This window comes from Pongo abelii, chromosome 5 (genome assembly GCF_028885655.2).
Source record: "Pongo abelii isolate AG06213 chromosome 5, NHGRI_mPonAbe1-v2.0_pri, whole genome shotgun sequence".
NCBI lineage: Eukaryota > Metazoa > Chordata > Mammalia > Primates > Hominidae > Pongo > Pongo abelii.
This window is the reverse complement of record NC_071990.2, coordinates 13,558,728-13,577,465: the sequence shown is the minus strand read 5'-3', so window position 1 is coordinate 13,577,465 and position 18,738 is coordinate 13,558,728. Positions and strand designations below refer to the sequence as shown.

Sequence of the window (18,738 nt, the reverse complement as noted above, 5' to 3'; positions counted from 1 at the left end):
GAATTATGATTAAACCCTGGCATTTAGTAGCCACTCAGAAACTCATTCTCCCTTTAGATGTAACAACCAATTAGTGACATAGCCAAAAGAATGACTCCTCTATTTTGTTTACTTGAAGTTATCACTTTTTCATCTTGATTAACCTTGAAACCATGGAGTGTACCTGAATGCATTTCTGAGTTTGGGTATATTCAGATTCATTCTTTTCCTCCCTTGAAATACGTATATTTGAGGTTTTTTTTTTTTTTTTAAGTATAGAGAATCTCCACTCTTCATGGCACTGTGTTTTGCTTATAGTTAAGGTCTTATCCCCTTCCCTTTGTAAAGTTAGGCATCCCAGATGTACAGAATGAAAATAGTAAATTTAAGCTATTAAATGCCAGACTAGCTGAGATTATACTTTTATGATAACTAGCTTTAACATGCAGTTTATAGAAATGTATCATATATAAACTCTGGGATAAACCTGAGTTATGTGTTTATATTTGAATTTCTGTAACTACTATATGACATAATCTTAGAACAAGAATTACATCCACATATATTAGTAGCATAATGCCACATGGTATAATACAACGTTGTCCCTGAATAAATAAAATAGAGATCTTGGGTCTCTTTGTTTTTTCTTGATGATTAAATTGCAGGAAGTGATATTTTTTCATCTAACATATAATATATTTTAGATCATTTGTTTTAGCCTTCTAATATTTTGATTGGGATTTTAAAATATGAAGTAAATTTATAGTTCTATTCTTTTAAATATAACATTAAAAGAATTATTAAATCTAACATAAAATGTATAGACGTTTAATGAAATATGTTATCTTACAGCCAAATTTGTATCCTACTGTGGGGCTTCAAACACCAGGAGAAGTGGTCGATGCCAATTTTGGGCAACATCCTTTTGTGTTTGATATAGAAGACTATATGCGGGAGTGGAGAACCAAAATCCAGGCACAGATAGATCGATTTCCTATCGGAGATCGAGAAGGAGAATGGCAGACCATGATACAAAAGTAAGAGCGAAGAAATTTGAATTGATGCTATTCAGAATATATTTTTTATAAGACATTTATTCTGTTGGTATCCATGGAAGGTTTTTAATCCACTAATTTGTATACTGACATATCTATTATATTATTGATTTTAATCTCTCAACAAAAAGTAATTTACTCCACTATTTAAACAAATTAAAAACAATTGTTTGACACACATACGGATTGTATTTCAGTCTGAATTAATTTGATGAAGGAAATAAAATGATGTTAGGTCACCTAGGCTAGGTTAATTCATTTGCTATTCTTAGTAATAGGATTTAATGATTTCTGTAGGTTATACAGTTTAACTTTTAATAATGTTAATGCAGAAGATAAAGTTGAGAGATAATCTAGATTTTATAATCAGGATCTGTGGTTTTTGGACATGAACTTGGCTGTGTCCAAGCTCTTAATATCTGAACTATCAGCAGTAGTTAAGTATAGACTTAAAATTTAAATAAATACCATTAAATTTAAAAAGTTCTCTTCACTATTATAATCCAGGTCAAGAAAATAGCAGACTTTCAGATACAGTTGGTCCAACACATTTCATCTTTAATGTCCTTATAATTGCTTTGAATATTCTTAACTTTAAAATTGTAATAAAATGTTGGGGGTATTTTTTAGAAAAGGAAGTGATTGGGAGACATGATGATGACTCTGAAAGCACACTTCGTCCCTGGAGCTATTATCATCTGTATTACAGAGACTGGACACTAGTTTTTGTCCAGCCCAGTTGAGAATAGACAACCCTGATGCAGAGTCCTATAGTCACCATGAACTGAAGCTAGAATGGGTTGTTCTGGGGCCACACTGTTTTAATGCTCTGAAAATGCCTACCACTGAGCATCATGGCAAGATAGTAGAAAACATTTATCTTAACCTTACAACCAGGATCCTTCCACCCACTTCTTCACTGACTTGATGTTCACCATGAACTCTTGAGAAGTCCATTCGAAAAGGTCCCCTCCCCCTTAAGTTAATTTGAACAATTGGGTAAAATAAGGTGCAGATCTGTTTCTTAGACATTTTTCCCCCTTTCCTCCCTCCGCTCTTCGCCTCAGTCTCCTCCTGGTGAACCACTGCTTCCCACCATTTTCTAACTGGCCCTTAGTAGTGTCAGGTGGAGGCAAGTTTAAAAATTGAATGTTTGGAGATAACAGATATTTGGGTGAATATTGTTGCATCACCAGTTTTTCTAACCACATCTTGTGGGTAGATGTAAGTATATGTTTTGACTACCTGGTACCTTTTTAAAAGATTATTGTCTTGGAAATGTGTCACTTACATGTAAATCATATTTGATAAATCTCTTGGGTAAAACCATAGTAATAGATTTAGATTAGAAGGCTGATTCCTCTTTTAATTAGTAGTACACTTACAGACATGTTCTGGAAGATTGTCTCTCTGGATTCACCTTAGTATTCTGTACATACTTTGTGATCCCATTTCATTTAACCGGTGTATAAAGAAGATGATTGAACTCTGGAACATTAAGATTTAATCTTTTATTTTAAAGTTGGTTATTTTACAGAATGCCAGCAATACTGGAATAAGTCATATGATAAAGTCAAAATAGAAATTATGGTTAGTAGGGCTGAATAATAAGATAGGAAGGGACCTGGGGGTAATGAGAGTCCAAGAATCAAAGAAAAGGTCACTTAATGTCCTTGATTCTCAAGTAATATTTATTTTAGGGAGAGTAGTCTCAACATAGCATTTGCAGTTATCTTTTCGAAAATAGTACATGAATAGAACAAAATGATGTTTTTCAAAAGCTTACTTTAAAGGTGAGGTTCTTAACGCCTTGTTTCAAGGAAATAGGTTCGTTTTTATAACACCAGAGTAGATTTTGTTTGTATAAATTGTAGTATGAAGCATGTATTCTCTTCACTAAAAGATGTATGTTTCTTCTTTTTATTTTAAGAATGGTTTCATCTTATTTAGTCCACCATGGGTACTGTGCCACAGCAGAGGCCTTTGCCAGATCTACAGACCAGACCGTTCTAGAAGAATTAGCTTCCATTAAGAATAGACAAAGTAAGGACACTGTGGTGCATGGCTAACATTTGTTTTCAGATTATAGATTTGGTTACTTTAATTTTTAGAAATTTTATTTTTTTAATTAAAAAATTTCAAATATATTAATTTAAAATGGATGCCTCTGAATTTTATTTTCACTGACATTTTTGAAGGTCAGTTTAAAAATTCACATAGGACTATGTCAGAATTCTAATTCTAGAGAGATTTTACAGAAATTTTTGGAAGGAATGTCTTTACCATTTTTTTCTTAAAAGAAATGTTTTCTTAAGCTTTCAGGAAATGAACATTTAATAAAAAGATTTAAAAATAATAATAAAGTAGTCCTGATTAGTTGGAGGAGATAATATGTGAAAGAAATGTAAATATCTTTGAATTTAAATGGCTATCTAATACAGTATTGATCATAAGTATTTATTATTTTGATCCTAGTGCTGGCCTGTGTGGCCAGAGATAAAACAGGTTCTGTATAACAATGGCAAGTCAGCATAACTGGTCTATAGTTAGCCATCCTAAAATTGGTGCTGTTTGTTCATCAGGGTGGGTATGACTTGACAAGAGTATAATGAAAACAAAATAGATGGGTGAAATTAATGGATGAAAACAACTATTTCATAGGTCAAATTGCTGTAATAGCACTGATTACATTGTGTTGTAGTTAATTGTGTGCTGTCCTTTTCTACTATTTTAATAAGCTCTGTTGAACAGAGATCACTTACTCATTTTGTATCCTCATCATCTAATTTAACAAATATCAGATCAAGTGAATTCTCAGTGAGTCTGTTAAATTGGAATCTTACTCAAAAGCTAGCATTTTTTAGTCCTTTGTTCAGAAGGTTATGTTTGATAAGGCATTTTAGTATCCCTTTAAACAGTCTTTTTAATCTCAGTGTTTGAAACTTCAATATTGCTTAATAGGTATTTTAACTATATTACTTGTATGTTTGTGATTTTTTAAAAAAAATTTGTGACAGTACTTGTTTTTCTAATTTTCTAGTATGTCTGAAATGTTTCCTGGATTGCCTAATGGAAACTGTGATGTTAGAGAAAGAAATTGAAATTAATCATAATTTATTTAAAGATTTCTTACTAACTCTTTTCTGAGGTCCACTAAGTTTATGTTTTATCTACTTTTGTAAAAATTAATTGTTTGCTTTCTTTTACTGAATAGGAATTCAGAAATTGGTATTAGCAGGAAGAATGGGAGAAGCCATTGAAACAACACAACAGTTATACCCAAGTTTACTTGAAAGAAATCCTAATCTCCTTTTCACATTAAAGTGAGTTTGCATCATAAAATGCTATATTTGTTATATATTATAAATATTTCTCATGTTATGTAATAAAAGACATTTTCATGCTTTTGTAATTTTAGTTTTTTTCCTTTTTCAAATATATACAATTTTGTAATGTCATTTAAGTAACATGTTATGAAAAATACTTTTGTGTTAAGGACCATAAGCAGAAGGTGTCTTTTGCTATGTATTTGCTTTTATGATTCTATTTATGTGCTTAAAAATGTGAAAATCTTATTTAGAAGATGGGTATCTATTTTTCCTTCTCAAAAGTACCTTACATTTCATCTCTCTGGCATTTTAAAAAATTGTGGTAAAATATACATAAAATTTACCATTTTTTACATTCACATCATTGTGCAACCATCACCACCATCCTACTCCAGAACTTCTCCATCTTCCCAAACTGAAACTCTCTATTAAACACTAACCATCCATTCATCCCCCTAGCCCCTGGAAACCACCATTCTGCATTTTGCCTCTATGAATTTGACTACTCATATAAGTAGAATCAGAGTATTTATTCTTCATTACTGGCTTATTTTAGTTAGTGTAATAGCATTAAGGTTCATCTTTATTGTAGCATGTATCAGAATTTTCTTCCTTTTAAAGGCTGAATTGTACTCCATTGTTTGGATAATACTGCATTTTGTTTATCCATTCATCCACTGATGGACACTTAGTTTGCTTCTACCTCTTGGCTGTTATAATTCTGCTGCGAACATAGGTGTACAAATATCTGAGTCCCTGCATTAGATTTTTTTGGTTATATACCCAGAAGTGGACTTTCTGGATCATATGGTAATTCTGTGTTTAACTTATTTTTTTTTAATAATAGCCATCCTGATTTGACATTTTAATTGGTTTTATGAATCTTTGTTACTTCAAAAATGAGATGTTACTGAGCTTCAGATTTCAACTTGTTAAGCAACAGGTATCCTTTGTAAGTCAAATGACAGAATTGTTTTGCTTTAGAGTAAGAATTTTAAATGAGGCCCATTTTGGTTAAGAGGTTGGGAATGGGACAGGTGGGGAGAAAGGCTACGCTTTATATGTATCATATATACATAAAATCATGTCCTTAGGCACAATTTGATTTGCTACCAAGTGCAAATGTTATTTTGATTAAATTACTTGTAGCCAAAAAAATGGGGTTCATATCTTCTTATAGGTAAATATCCATTTAGTAAATCCTGATTAAACAGGGTAATATTATTATAGTGTCTGTTACATTATACTCTCATTTTTGTGGAAATTCTAAAATTCTAAGCAATAAAGTATAGGACACCATATTTAGTATTTTTAGCTTACTATCTAAAGACCAATCCTACTGATAAATCAAAGTTTTAAAAATATTTTTAGAAATCTGTTGCTATTAAATAAACAAAAGGCCATTTGAAGATTATGTCTAAGTAAATTTTTCTTTTCTCCTTTAGAGTGCGTCAGTTTATAGAAATGGTGAATGGTACAGATAGTGAAGTACGATGTTTGGGAGGCCGAAGTCCAAAGTCTCAAGACAGTTATCCTGTTAGTCCTCGACCTTTTAGTAGTCCAAGTATGAGCCCCAGCCATGGAATGAATATCCACAATTTAGCATCAGGCAAAGGAAGCACTGCACATTTTTCAGGTGAGATTTAACTTATGACATTATTTTTAGATTTTTTCCTCTTTATAATCTTAAACCTTTTTCCTTTTGAAAATCTGTATATTTCCAGCTGGGCGTGGTGGCTCACACTTGTAATCCCAGCACTTCGAGAGGCCAAGGTGGGCGGATCACGAGGTCAGGAGTTTGAGACCAGCCTGGCCAACATAGTGATAACCCCATCTCTACTAAAAATACAAAAATCAGCTGGGCATGGTGGCAGGTGCCTGTAGTCCCAGCTACTCGGGAGGCTGAGTCAGGAGAATTGCTTGAACCCTGGAGGCAGAGGTTGCAGTGAGCTGAGATCACGTCACTGCACTCCAGCCTGGGTGACAGAGCGACACTCCATCTGTCTCAGAAAATCTGTATGTTTCCTTTGTAGCTGTTTTCAAATGTGTATACTTAAGATTTTTCTGGGTGAAAAATTGTAGGTTCAGATTGACATGTTCTCAGTACCAGGAAGTCACTTGAAGAACAGCTGTTTCTGAAAGTAGGTTATTAGCAGACCTTCCTAAATGAAAGTCAGCATTCAAAATGAGTAATCACTGGAATTAAATTATTGATTTTTAATAGTGAAAAGGTAATTGTGTGTTTTAATAAAATATAAATTTAAAGGTGATCTGGCTGTGATATCTTATGCCACTGGTTACCACATCTAGCTGGGCTGCCCCTGCCTCCCTCCCCTCCCCCTACCCCCAACCTTTCCCAACCAAGCCTCTTGCAAAAGTCAGCTCTGCCTAGTTCATTTTCTCCCATCCATTTTTTGGCTCACCAGTCTAACTCTCTGTGACTTTGGGCCTTCTCTTAATTAAAATTCTCTCCTTTGTTGGCTTTTGTGACATCACTTCTACAGGTTTTTTTGGTTTTGTTTTTGTTTTTGTTTCTTTTTAAAGAGTTGGAGTCTCGCAATGTTTCTGATGCTGGTCTCAAACTCCTGGCCTCAAGCGCTGCTCCTGCCTCAGCGTCCCAAAGTGCTGGGCTTACAGGTGTGAGCTACCGTGCCCAGCCACAGATTTATTTCTGATGCTTCTCAGTCTTCTGTTTGCCCATCTCTTTAATTCTGCATTTCTCAAGATGTTATCTTTGTACATTTAACATTCTTAAACAAGTCAGATAGTGTCTCCTTTCCTTTCATGAAGTAACACCATTGCTTTTTCTTATTTCAATTTATACTCTTTTCTGCATTACTTACTCTCAGTTTATTTACATCACCACTCTTTACAACAAGTGTGATTCCCATGTCTGTTCTTAGCCACTACTCCTCTTGAATATCATACAGTCACTTCAGGCTTGGATAAATTCTGAGCCTCAGTGTATTCATATATAAAATCAGGATGATCATAATATTGCCATTTTAGGGGGATTTTGAGGATTAAATGAGATGTGTAATTAAGCCTTCAATAAATGTTAGATGAGGTAATAATTAAGATCTCACAATTAAGTATTCTTAGTATCCTTTCAAAGAAGTTACCTGTTTACATCATCCATTGACTCTCCTACGTTCTAGAAGTCTTAATACAAAATGAACATGGAGACTTGTTTACAACCGTGTTAATAAATTAGTGTTTGTTTCTGTTTCTACGTGGTATCTTTTTCTTCAGGTTTTGAAAGTTGTAGTAATGGTGTAATATCAAATAAAGCACATCAATCATATTGCCATAGTAATAAACACCAGTCATCCAATTTGAATGTACCAGAACTGAACAGTATAAATATGTCAAGATCACAGCAAGTTAATAACTTCACCAGGTAAGTAATTTCACTGACTTCTGCATTAATATATGCAACCTAGTTATAGGTGTAATCATTGTAATAATTTTGAAAGAACTTGAATTATGTGACCCACAGAGGGGCTCTAGGAGTTCCTAAGCCCCCAGAGAATAAAAGGGTAGGGAGTCAGTTCCCCAAAGCTTTTTAGTCTCCTACTATGCACATGAGCTCTTTCCTTAGTTTCTTCCTCTTCTCTACTACCCTCTTCCCTCTAGTAAAGTTATAAGGACAAATTCAGGGCTTCATGCATTGTCTTCCTGCCAGCCACAGAGCTATACAAATGATCACATAAATGCCATTTGTTATGTTTTCACAGTAGTTAAGACACAGTAGCATATTGAACGGTGACATAAGATAAATTTACAACTAATTTTTTCTCTGTGTGTGAGTTTTTTTGGTGTAAATGTGTAGAATGTTTTCCAAGTTCAAAACTAACTTTACAAATAATCTTTTTTGAAAGCCTGCCTTTAAGTAGCTTGCATATAGCAGATGGTTAAGTCATTTAGTAAACATTGGTGTGAGGATGGTTTTGAGGATTTGTTGGGCACCAAACATTCTGCTAGGTAGGGTGTCTGACTTTGAAGAGGTTTGAAAGATGATATCTCAGTCAGTGTACTATGACCCTTGACATACTCAGGTTTAATATTTATGAAACCTAAAAGTTCATGAAGTGAAATTATTTGAATTAAATACTACTGTGCAATAGCAAATTATTGTGAATTCACCCTGCCCAAATCATCCAGGACTGGGTCAATTTAATATTGGTTTGTTCTATAACAAACCAGTTGGTTACATTGCATTTTCAGGAAATGGTCATCAGTGCAACATTTTCTTATTAAAGGAGAGAGAGCCTAACTTTTAGCATGGAATCTTAATGGAAATATGATTTTGCAGAAAGGAGTGTATGTAAAAAAAAAATCTGTATTTGAAAATTGGGAGATTAATCTCAATTTCCGGGTTGTCTGTCACACATGACAAAAATTTACTGAAGTAATAGTGTGTGTGATTGATACAAGTTATAATAGAGAACCACAAAAGTGTATGAGAACAGCAGAAAAATTGTCTTTCACAGCAGAGATGATATATTGGAAAATGTAAAATCAAAATATTATAGTTTAAAAATAGATGGAAATTTAAAAAGTTAAGTACTTCATCATGCTTTATAATAAATGCATTGGTACTTTATCATTGATCAAGGCTTCTGCCAATGTTTGAGGGTAAGATTGCAGTCAATTTGTGAGTTTTTCTCTTGAATACTATCCCCACAGCAGGAAGTTGCTAAACAGATCTATTATTACCTGAGTTCAGGGAAGCAGGCTTAACGGAAGGGTCTGATGACGCAACATCCTCCTTTGTCTGCAGTATAAAACGGAAAGAAAGTAAAATTTTTAACTGCCTTAAGCTATAAGTTATTTTGTAGTTGGTAATGGCTTTCCTTACTGTGAAGTAGGCAAAGATAGTATTAACTATTTAAACCATTTTACAGATGTAGAGCGGGATATCAGAAAAGTAAATGACTTTTTTTTTTTCTTAAGGTCAATTATTAGTAGCTAGTAAGTTGCAGAGCTGAGGCTGCTTTTCAGGATTTGACTTGCAAACTTGTGTTTTTTCCCTGATGCCGCCCACCATCTGAAATGCTCTTCTTCCTGCCATCCCTCACCTCCAGTATAACTTCTGTCCAGGCAGAGATAATTCAAGTTCAGATGTCAGTTCTTCCAGGATGTTTTCCTTGATTTACATCCCATCAAATGTGTCATGTTTTGTGATTAACTTTCATCATAGTACTGATCATAATTACTCTGTAGTATAATAACTTAATTAGCTTTTTATAGGTTGTTTGCTACAGGAAGGCAGAGGCTGTTTCATAATATCCTTAGCACCTAACAGGGATCATACCTCAGAGGCTCTTAAATGTGTGTTAAATAAATGAGTTCCTTTCAAATACTAAACTGAGTTATCAAAAAAAAAAAAAAAAAAAAGTTTAGTATTTTTTAAAAGGCCACTGAAAGCTTTGATGGTAAGGATTTTCTTATTTTTAAAGTTTGGTTTTTCTTATCAATTTTCGAAGTTTGTTAAGATTATAAACAAGCTTTCCTGGTTGAGTAAGTCTGCTCTGGAGTCGTAGGGCCATATCCCCCTTTTCCCTAGATCTCTTGTGTGTTTTTTTTACCTTAACAATTTTACAACAGGAGTGTATGCATGCACACACACCACACCCCCAAGGTGTTAGAATTTGTTACCTCTGGTGGTATTACGCATAGTGGTTTTCGCTCATCTGTATTTTTTTTTCTACAAATGAATATATATTGCTTTTGTAATGAGAAATGTCGTTTTTATCTAAGCATTACCTAAAATTTCATCGAGTGTTTACTTCTAGATTGTATAATTATTACCTAGACCTTCATAGGCTAAATCCTAAAGATTAGATATTTAAGTTGTTGCTTATAAGAGTGCAGATGGTTCTGAAGGACATACATTGACAGCTTAAATACGTGCAAATATAGTTATTGGCAGATAGATATTCATTGAGTGGAATGAGTGAAAACTGGAAACTCTCCAGGACATCAGTTTAAAAATTAAGATTCAGCAATACTTTAGCCAATAAGAAAGCCTGTGAGAGAGAAACAGTGTCTGTGGTGAAAAGGGATGAGAGAATGAAGCTCAGTCATTTTTTAAGTTATCAGTTACCGTTGAAAGAATGTATATTTTTAAGTAGGGAGGACAAATGCCAGAATGCTATTTAAAAACAATCTAGGAGTGGATTGAGTATGAGGTCCGGAACGAGGTGAAGTGGGTTCCAGGAGTGAGATGTATTTGTTTTGAGAGTGAGGTTTTCCCCTTACATACTGGAAATCAGTGCTGGGGTTAGGGGGAGAGGGCTGGCTAGGGAGTTGGTGGGGCAGCAGTTGATTAACGAAGACGTACAGATCTGAGTTTGAAAAGTAATAGGATTGTGCGGAAGTATGATTTCTCCATATTGATGTAAAGTCATAAAACCACTACATTTTAGCATATGTACTTTTTTTCCTCCCTTATCTCCAGGGGTACAAATTTGTTAAAAGTCAGCGACATGTTTGGCTTTGAATACGTTGAAGATTTAACTAAATACCTTTTTTGCAGATTTCTATTGCCTTAAGAAGTTTATTTGTAGGCTATGTAGTTCAGTAGTGATTTAAACTAAGCTGCAAGTATGATATTTCTAAAATTAGGTTTGTTTTTTCGTTTTCAGTAATGATGTAGACATGGAAACAGATCACTACTCCAATGGAGTTGGAGAAACTTCATCCAATGGTTTCCTAAATGGTAGCTCTAAACATGACCACGAAATGGAAGATTGTGACACCGAAATGGGTCTGCAGTGATATTTCTTACATTTTTAATAAAAAATGATGGCTACAAGGTTATGTTTTTACTTGTACTGATTCACAGCTGATGAGCATAAACCAGATTTAAAGATGTATGTGCTGTAGGACTTGACAGTAATGCATAGCACTTAAACTCTTGTTTGAGTGGGCTGCTAGAGAAAGTAGAGTTACCTTTCAGCTACAGGCAGTGTTTCTTGCTGAATTGCTTAGGCTCAGGTTTAGTGCTGTCGCTAATGCAGCAGTACTGACTTACTGGTGTTGAGCCTCTAGGCTATTTTAGGTTGGAGATGATAAAACTTCTTATATTTATGTCAGTATAGTCAGTAAGGCCAAATGGGTAGATGATTTTACAAATTCTAATCAGTATTTCTTAAATGGGTTTAATGTAAACCTGTGTGACTATGCATAGTACTATCCCTGGTATATAGTAGGTGCTTAAGTATGACCTCCCTCACCAAAAAAAACCCCACCACCAACAACAAAATTATGTGGCTCCAAGACACATTAGCATGCATAATTTTATTTTGTAGACAACTTACGTAGTAAATTGCCTGTCCCATCAGCAAACTATCCCATCAAATGGAGAGTGAAAATTTATTTGTTGGAATACATTTTTTCATTTATTTGTTGGAATTCCATGGCAATGTTAGATTTCTTATTATTTTGAGATTGAGCGGTATTACTAAAATTGTTTTTTAAAAAGAAATGCAGCTTTATTTTACTCTTCAATATCAGCCACCTCAGTTTCTGAAGAGTAATTTAAGTACAGTGATAAAGAGAAGGAGTTCTATAGCCAGATTACATAGATTTGATTTCTGCAACTGCCATTTACTAGCTGTGTGACCTTGGAAAAATTACTTAACTGCTCTGTGTCTGTTTCTTCATCTGTAAAATGGGTATAATAACGACCTGATAAGTTATTGTGAAAGTAAATGAATAACCCAAAAAGCTAATAGCACAAAGTGCTTGGGAAATATTAACCATCATCATCATCATCATTACCTTATTAATGATTTATAAGTAATACAGTTAAGTTATTTTATCAATCAAGATATATAAAACTGTTTTCTTAGCTGGGCATGGTGGCTCATGCCTGTAATCCCAGCACTTTGGGAGGCCGAGGCGGGCAGATCACAAGGTCAGGAGTTTGAGACCAGCCTGACCAATATGGTGAAACCCCATGTCTACTAAAAAATAGAAAAATTAGCCAGGCATGATGGCGCGTGCCTGTAATCCCAGCTACTCAGGAGGCTGAGGCAGGAGAATTGCTTGAACCTGGGAGGCGGAGGTTCCAGTGAGCTGAGATCACACCACTGCACTCTAGCTTGGGTGACAGAGTGAGACTCCATCCAAAAAAAAAAAAAAAAAATTATTTTCTCAAAGTGGTATTTTTCTAAAAGTGCATTTAATCTTTTCAGTTAGTATAATATGCTGTCTTCTGTATTTTTATTGTAGTCATTTAGCTTTTCTTAGCTTTCAGGAACATGTTATTACATCTCTACTATGTCAGTTAAGGCAGCCTAAGTGGCATTATTAACAGTTTTCCTTTTTTTTTTTTTTTTTTTAAATGTTGCTTAATGTAGTTTTAGGGAATTACACTTTTTCTAAAATTTTTTTCTGACATAAGTACCCTGTAACACTGAAAGGTTGTCCCCTCTCAACTACATGCTGAATACTGGATCCTAGACTCTTGAGAGCTAAATAAAGTATATCTTTTAGCTGCAGTTTCATATTAAAAATGAATTTTTAACAATCTGCATATTTAGTTGAAATATTAGGGAATAGTTACTAAATGTACAAAATGTTATAAGAAATGTATGTTCATGTCCTCATTATACTCCATTCCATAAGGTAGTAAAATACTTGTCTGTTTTTCTTACAGAAGTTGATTCAAGTCAGTTGAGACGCCAGTTGTGTGGAGGAAGTCAGGCCGCCATAGAAAGAATGATCCACTTTGGACGAGAGCTGCAAGCGATGAGTGAACAGCTAAGGAGAGACTGTGGCAAGAACACTGCAAATAAAAAAATGTTGAAGGTGAATATATTTTTTCTTGAAAAATTATAAATATGTCAGAGGAACTAAAATGTAGTTTTGTGAAACACTGAGCAGTGTGCCAGAAATTCTTGTTAGGGAACTTGGACCTGACCTTCCCCCTGGCTCCTTGCCCATTTGAGAGTGGAAATGTTTGATGAAGTTAGGCAATTCTGATCTACTGGAAAGAGCATTGGACTAAAGCAGAAACAAACAAAAAAAGGATTAAATCCCAGTACTAGTGCTTATCAACATTGTGTGTCCTCGTTAACTTAGTTTCTTAGTTTTATTTTCTCAGCTGTAAAATCAGCAGTTACTAGGAGAAATGTGGGTGTGCAGATAAAACTATAAGGCTGAGATTTTATTTCAGTAAATATTGTTCAGGGTTATAGCATTTTGGATGTATAACACATGGTTGTCATTTTGATGGGAATTAGTGAAGAATTGGGTCACTTTTCATGGCCAGAGTAGTTAAAATACATTTTAAAGTCTCTTCTGGATTGTTGTCCATGAGCTGGTAGGATGGATACAATCTAATTCAGTAAAGTAGCCACAGTTTTGTGTACCAGTTGAAGGTGGAGGGGCTTTCTCCTAACTTAAGTCAGCATTGCAGTTGTAGAGATGTACAGCTCTAACAGTTGGTTCTTTGTAAACATTTTCTTCTGAATATTTTGGAAGAAGACTGAAATTAAAGGGGAGATGAATGCAGTGGCCTTGAGACTGATGTTTGGGTATGGTAGGAAAGGGCAAGCAAAAGATTCCTGCCGCTGCTTCTTCCTGACCTGGACTGAAAGTTACTACAGGTTGAGTATCACTAATCCGAAAATCTGAAATGCTCCAAAATCTGATACTTAACAGTGCCGACATGATGCACAAGGATATGCTTGTTGGAACATTTTGGACTTCTAGATGAGAGATGCTTAATTAGTAAATGTTTTAAAATTTGAAAAAATCTGAACTCTGAAACATAGCACAAGTGTAGGAGGACATAACATGCTTGCCTGGCCTAGGATGTGTTATAGAGCACCTCAAGTTAAAGGCATGCAATCTTGTATTTTCCCTAGCTGAGATGGGAAGACAGATGTATTTATCATACTTTGTACTTCATCTATTCGATAGTATAAAAACTGCTATTTCTGGTGGTTACCCTGAGCTATCAAAAAAGTTAAATTATTTTTACATTAGATAAAAAATAATTGGTAATTGAAACAAGTTTAATTTAAAAAGTCAAATCAGGCCTGGCACAGTGGCTCACACCTGTAATCCCAGCACTTTGGGAGGCTGAGGTGGGCAGATTATGAGTTCAAGAGATTGAGACCATCCTGCTAACACGGTGAAACCCCATCTCTACTAAAAATACAAAAAAGTAGCTGGGCCTGGTGGTGGGCGCCTGTAGTCCCAGCTACTCAGGAGGCTGAGGCAGGAGAATGGTGTGAACCTGAGAGGCGGAGCTTGGAGTGAGCCAAAATCGCGCCACTGCACTCCAGCCTGTGTGACAGAGCAAGACTCCGTCTCCTCCCCCCAAAAAAAAAGTCACATCAGACGTTAATATATCTGGAAAATGACTGTCCACATTTGCCTTAGAAGATTAAGATTTCCATGAAGTCAGACTGCCTTTTAACTCCTCTTTTTCATTTTCATTTATTTTTTATTTTTAAACTTTGTAGAGATGAGGTCTCACTGTGTTGTCGAGGCTGGTCTTGAACTCCGGGACCCAAGCAATCCTCCTGCCTTGACCTCTGAAAGTGCTGGGATTATAGGCAGCCACCGTCCCCAGTTTAACTCTTCCCCTTTTAAATATTTATCTTAATGATTATGCCTCCAGTGTGTAGCACAACGTAGTCAATCTATGTCTATTAAATTGAAGTAGAATTCATTTGAAGAGTATAATAGATTTTTCCACATTGGGGATTTTCATTACTATGCAACTTTGTAGAACTTTTTCTGGTACTAGGAGTGCTAAGAAGAAACTTAACGTTTAGGCTCTTTATTAAGTTATTTTAGGTGTCTAAAATTATCCTTTTGGAAACTGAGTACTTCTTTGGTAGGTACTAAGGATGTTTTAGGGCAGTTGTTTTCAACATACTTGGTGTCTGAATCCTTTAAAAATTATTAAGGGGCCGGGCATGGTGGCTCATGCCTGTAATCCCAGCACTTTGGGAGGCTGAGGCTGGTGGATCACCTGAGGTCGGGAGTTTGAGACCAGCCTGACCAACATGGAGAAACCCCTTCTCTACTAAAAATATAAAAAAATTAGCCGGGCGTGGTGGCGCATGCCTGTAATCCCAGCTACTCAGGAGGCAGAGGCAGGAGTATCACTTGAACCCAGGAGTGCAGGTTTAGCCTGTGCAACATAGTGAGACCTTGTCTCTTAAAAAAAAAAAAAAAAAAAAAGAAAAATGAGAAGAGTGGCATTGCTTTATATTTTTTTTATAAGTCTCTTTAATGTTTGGTTTAATAGGTGAGCCATATTCGCATACAGACCAGACTGCCTTTAGTCTGTTGTGATATCACATGTCATGTGCCTCTGGAAAATTCCACTGTATAGTCAGAGGAAATGAAAGAGAAAAGGGCAAGGAACATCTTAGTACTATTATACAAATAATTTTGATTTCACAGATCCCCTGAAAGGTTCTTGGACCCAGGTGTCCCTGAATCATACTTTGAGTACTGTTGTTTTAGGGCATATTTGGAAATAAAGAAAATTTTTTTTTTTTTTTAAGAATTCTTAAGACTTTTTTTTACACTAGGTCATCTGACTTGGTTTTCTTGTTAAAACTTTATGCTAATTGAGCAGGATGAAATACCTTTGAAAATTTAAGATTATACTCCATTAGCTTACTTTGTGTTTGATTCTTATTTACATGAAGCTCGAAAGATGGCATTATATGGCCAATTCTCAAAGATATTCCTTGGTTATATACTGAATTGTGTGAAGATGTATCATCTTCATCTAAAGAGTATAGATGTCTTTGATTTTGCACCTCTAACTTCTAAGCAAATGCCAGCTACTTTCAGAGACTTTCTTAATACTCTGAGCTGTTTCCATCTCATTTCCCAAACTTATCTTGATCTAGATAGGGATAAGGTGAGTAACTGACCCACCTTATATATAAGTAGCCAAAGAACAAGGCCGGATGATTTGAGGGCAACATGAAGAGAAAACAGGTTTAGAAATCATTCCACTTCTTTTTGTCACCTCAGTTTACTTGTAATTGTAGCATTTTTAAAAAATCTCGTTTTTAGGTTTGCGTAAACATTAAGTCATGTGACTCAGAAGTTCATGCAAATCCACACACACACACACACACACACACACACAGAGACAGAGACATGAGAGAGAGAGATTGAGAGATTTGATTAATGTTGAAGGTCAGGTGGCACACTGTTTGTCTTGACCTTTTTCCTTTTAGTTTTTTCAAAGTCTTCTTTCCTCTTTTCCTGTTTTCTTTGTTCCTTATCTGCCTATGTCTTCCAGTGGCTCCCAAAAGAACTATTGAATTGTTTGTTGAGCAGCTGTTTATTGAATTTTTGCAGTGTGGAGAGGCATTGTTGTAGGGACTGTGGAAAGTCCAGTATGAATGAACAGCCCCAGCCTGCAAGGACCCTTTAGTCTAGTAACTGAAGTAGCAATAGAACCATTTAGAGTCACCCTATTTAGAAACTGCTCCAGATTCTAAACCAAATATGAGTACAATTTGAAAATCCTACCTAAATGTTGTCACATTTCCCTCAGAAGTTATTCCACTGAGGTAATGTTTTTTGCTTTAAAATAACCCATGATGCTACATATTTCAGGTATTTTCAGTTTTGTGCCTTAACTTCCATGTGCATGTATCTTAACTAGCTAATAACTGTAGTGACACTATTTTGTATTTTGTTTTAATTGTCATAAGAATTTATTTCCTCCCAGTTTCTATGCATTATTTCCAATTATTTTTAAATTGCTACACGAGGCTGGGTGTGGTGGCCCACATCTGTAATCCCAACACTTTGGGAGGCTGAGGCAGGAGGATTGCTTGAGCCCAGAAGTTCGAGGCTGCAGTGAGTTGAGATTGCACCACTGCACTGCAGCCTGGGTGACATAGCAAGACCCTGTCTCAAAAAAACAAAAAGGCTCAATGATATTTTATTGTTGCTGTATAGGTTTATTTCAGCATTGCTCTGTTGTTGGATTTTTCCATTTGCTTTTATGTCAGATGCTTTAGTGAAATCTTTATACATGTATCTTTGTTTCTTAAAATTATTCCACTGAGATAAAGTTCTAGAAGTAGAATTGAGTCAAAGAATATGAACATTATTGTGGGTCTCACTGCATGTTGCTATACTGGTTTTCAGAAACCCTTTACCAACTTTTACCAGCAGTAATGAAAGAATGTACCAATGGCACTACTACATTAATGCTACTTTAGTGGGTTTAACATATGTTAGTATCTTAAAATTGCTTATTTGCATTTCTTTGGTTATCATCACCAGTTAACTTTTACAGCAGGCTTTAAACCATTAGTATTGTTTTGCTAGTTTCATTCATTTTCCTTTGTGAAGAAAGAATAAAGTCCTAGATGTTTACGACTGGGAGTTTGATGGTATAAACCATTTCTTATTTTTAAGGCTCTGTTAGTTTTGTTGCTTACAGCTTCACTCTACTTCCAAACCATGTTTTATAGTGTTGTTCTGTGATCCTTCTAAAATTAAGTCTAATCCATATTGGTTTCCTTCATTTAAAACCTTATTTCCTTATTGGAAAAACTTCAAGCTTTTTAGTATGGTTTTTGGGGTATTTTAGCATCTAACCCCTACCCATGTTTCCAACCATGCTTTTTTCTCCTTTCTCTCAGCCTCAGTTTGCATGTATGAAGTCAATAGTAATGTACTGTATGTTATTTATTTACATGTAAGCTTTCCCTTGAAAGCAGTGACTGGGTCCTGGTCATCACTGTATCCTCAATATCTGGCAGCTGGATGTTGATTGTACTGAAAATGAATACCAGAGAAAAATTTTAGACGTTTTTTCTTCTTAACATTTAGATTGGTAACTAAAAGAATCTGCATCTTACTATTCACTGCCTCAGTTTGCTTCTCTAGATGATAGACATATCAACCTTAGATGATTATTGTAAGGATTAAAATAGATGATCGATATTAGTGCTTAAAACACTTCTTCACACAATATTAGTGCACAATATATTGTTGTCATTTTAAAGAACTTTTTCTCTGAGTTTTTAAACACTACATTGTAGTATTATTTTTTTTCCTTTACGTTCCAGGGTACATGTGCAGGATGTGCAGGTTTGTTACATAGGTAAACGTGTGCCATGGTGGTTTGCTGCACTAGACAGTGTAGTCTTAAGATTTGGGAGTGCGACATTTCACATTTTCAGTGGTGTGTTAGGATGTAGCCTATGAATATAGTTTTGTACTTGAAGTTTTTGTTTACCAAGTATTCCTTGGAAATATTGTTCAGTATTTCTTTTTAAATTTATCTGTACTATGGGTATGGGACCCTCATCAGATGGTTGTGGGGTAAATTAAGTCTTGAGCAAAGCTCAGTCCTTAAA

General features: G+C 35.1%; 1 protein-coding gene across 3 annotated transcripts in view; it reads left to right on the top strand.

Annotated features, from left to right (window-relative positions):
• RANBP9 (RAN binding protein 9) overlaps positions 1–18,738 on the top strand; it is a 91,670-nt gene that overhangs the window by 66,784 nt on the left and 6,148 nt on the right. Inside the window, exons 6-12 of one of the 3 annotated variants that reach the window (XM_024248118.3) lie at positions 832–1,016; positions 2,965–3,077; positions 4,249–4,357; positions 5,809–5,999; positions 7,616–7,763; positions 11,014–11,135; positions 13,032–13,183. In XM_024248118.3, coding sequence (XP_024103886.2) covers positions 832–1,016; positions 2,965–3,077; positions 4,249–4,357; positions 5,809–5,999; positions 7,616–7,763; positions 11,014–11,135; positions 13,032–13,183 — 1,020 coding nt within the window. Of the gene's footprint in view, positions 1–831; positions 1,017–2,964; positions 3,078–4,248; positions 4,358–5,808; positions 6,000–7,615; positions 7,764–11,013; positions 11,185–13,031; positions 13,184–18,738 lie in introns of those variants that run through there. The other 2 variants (XM_054557215.2, XM_054557216.2) reach the window with 2 other exon arrangements.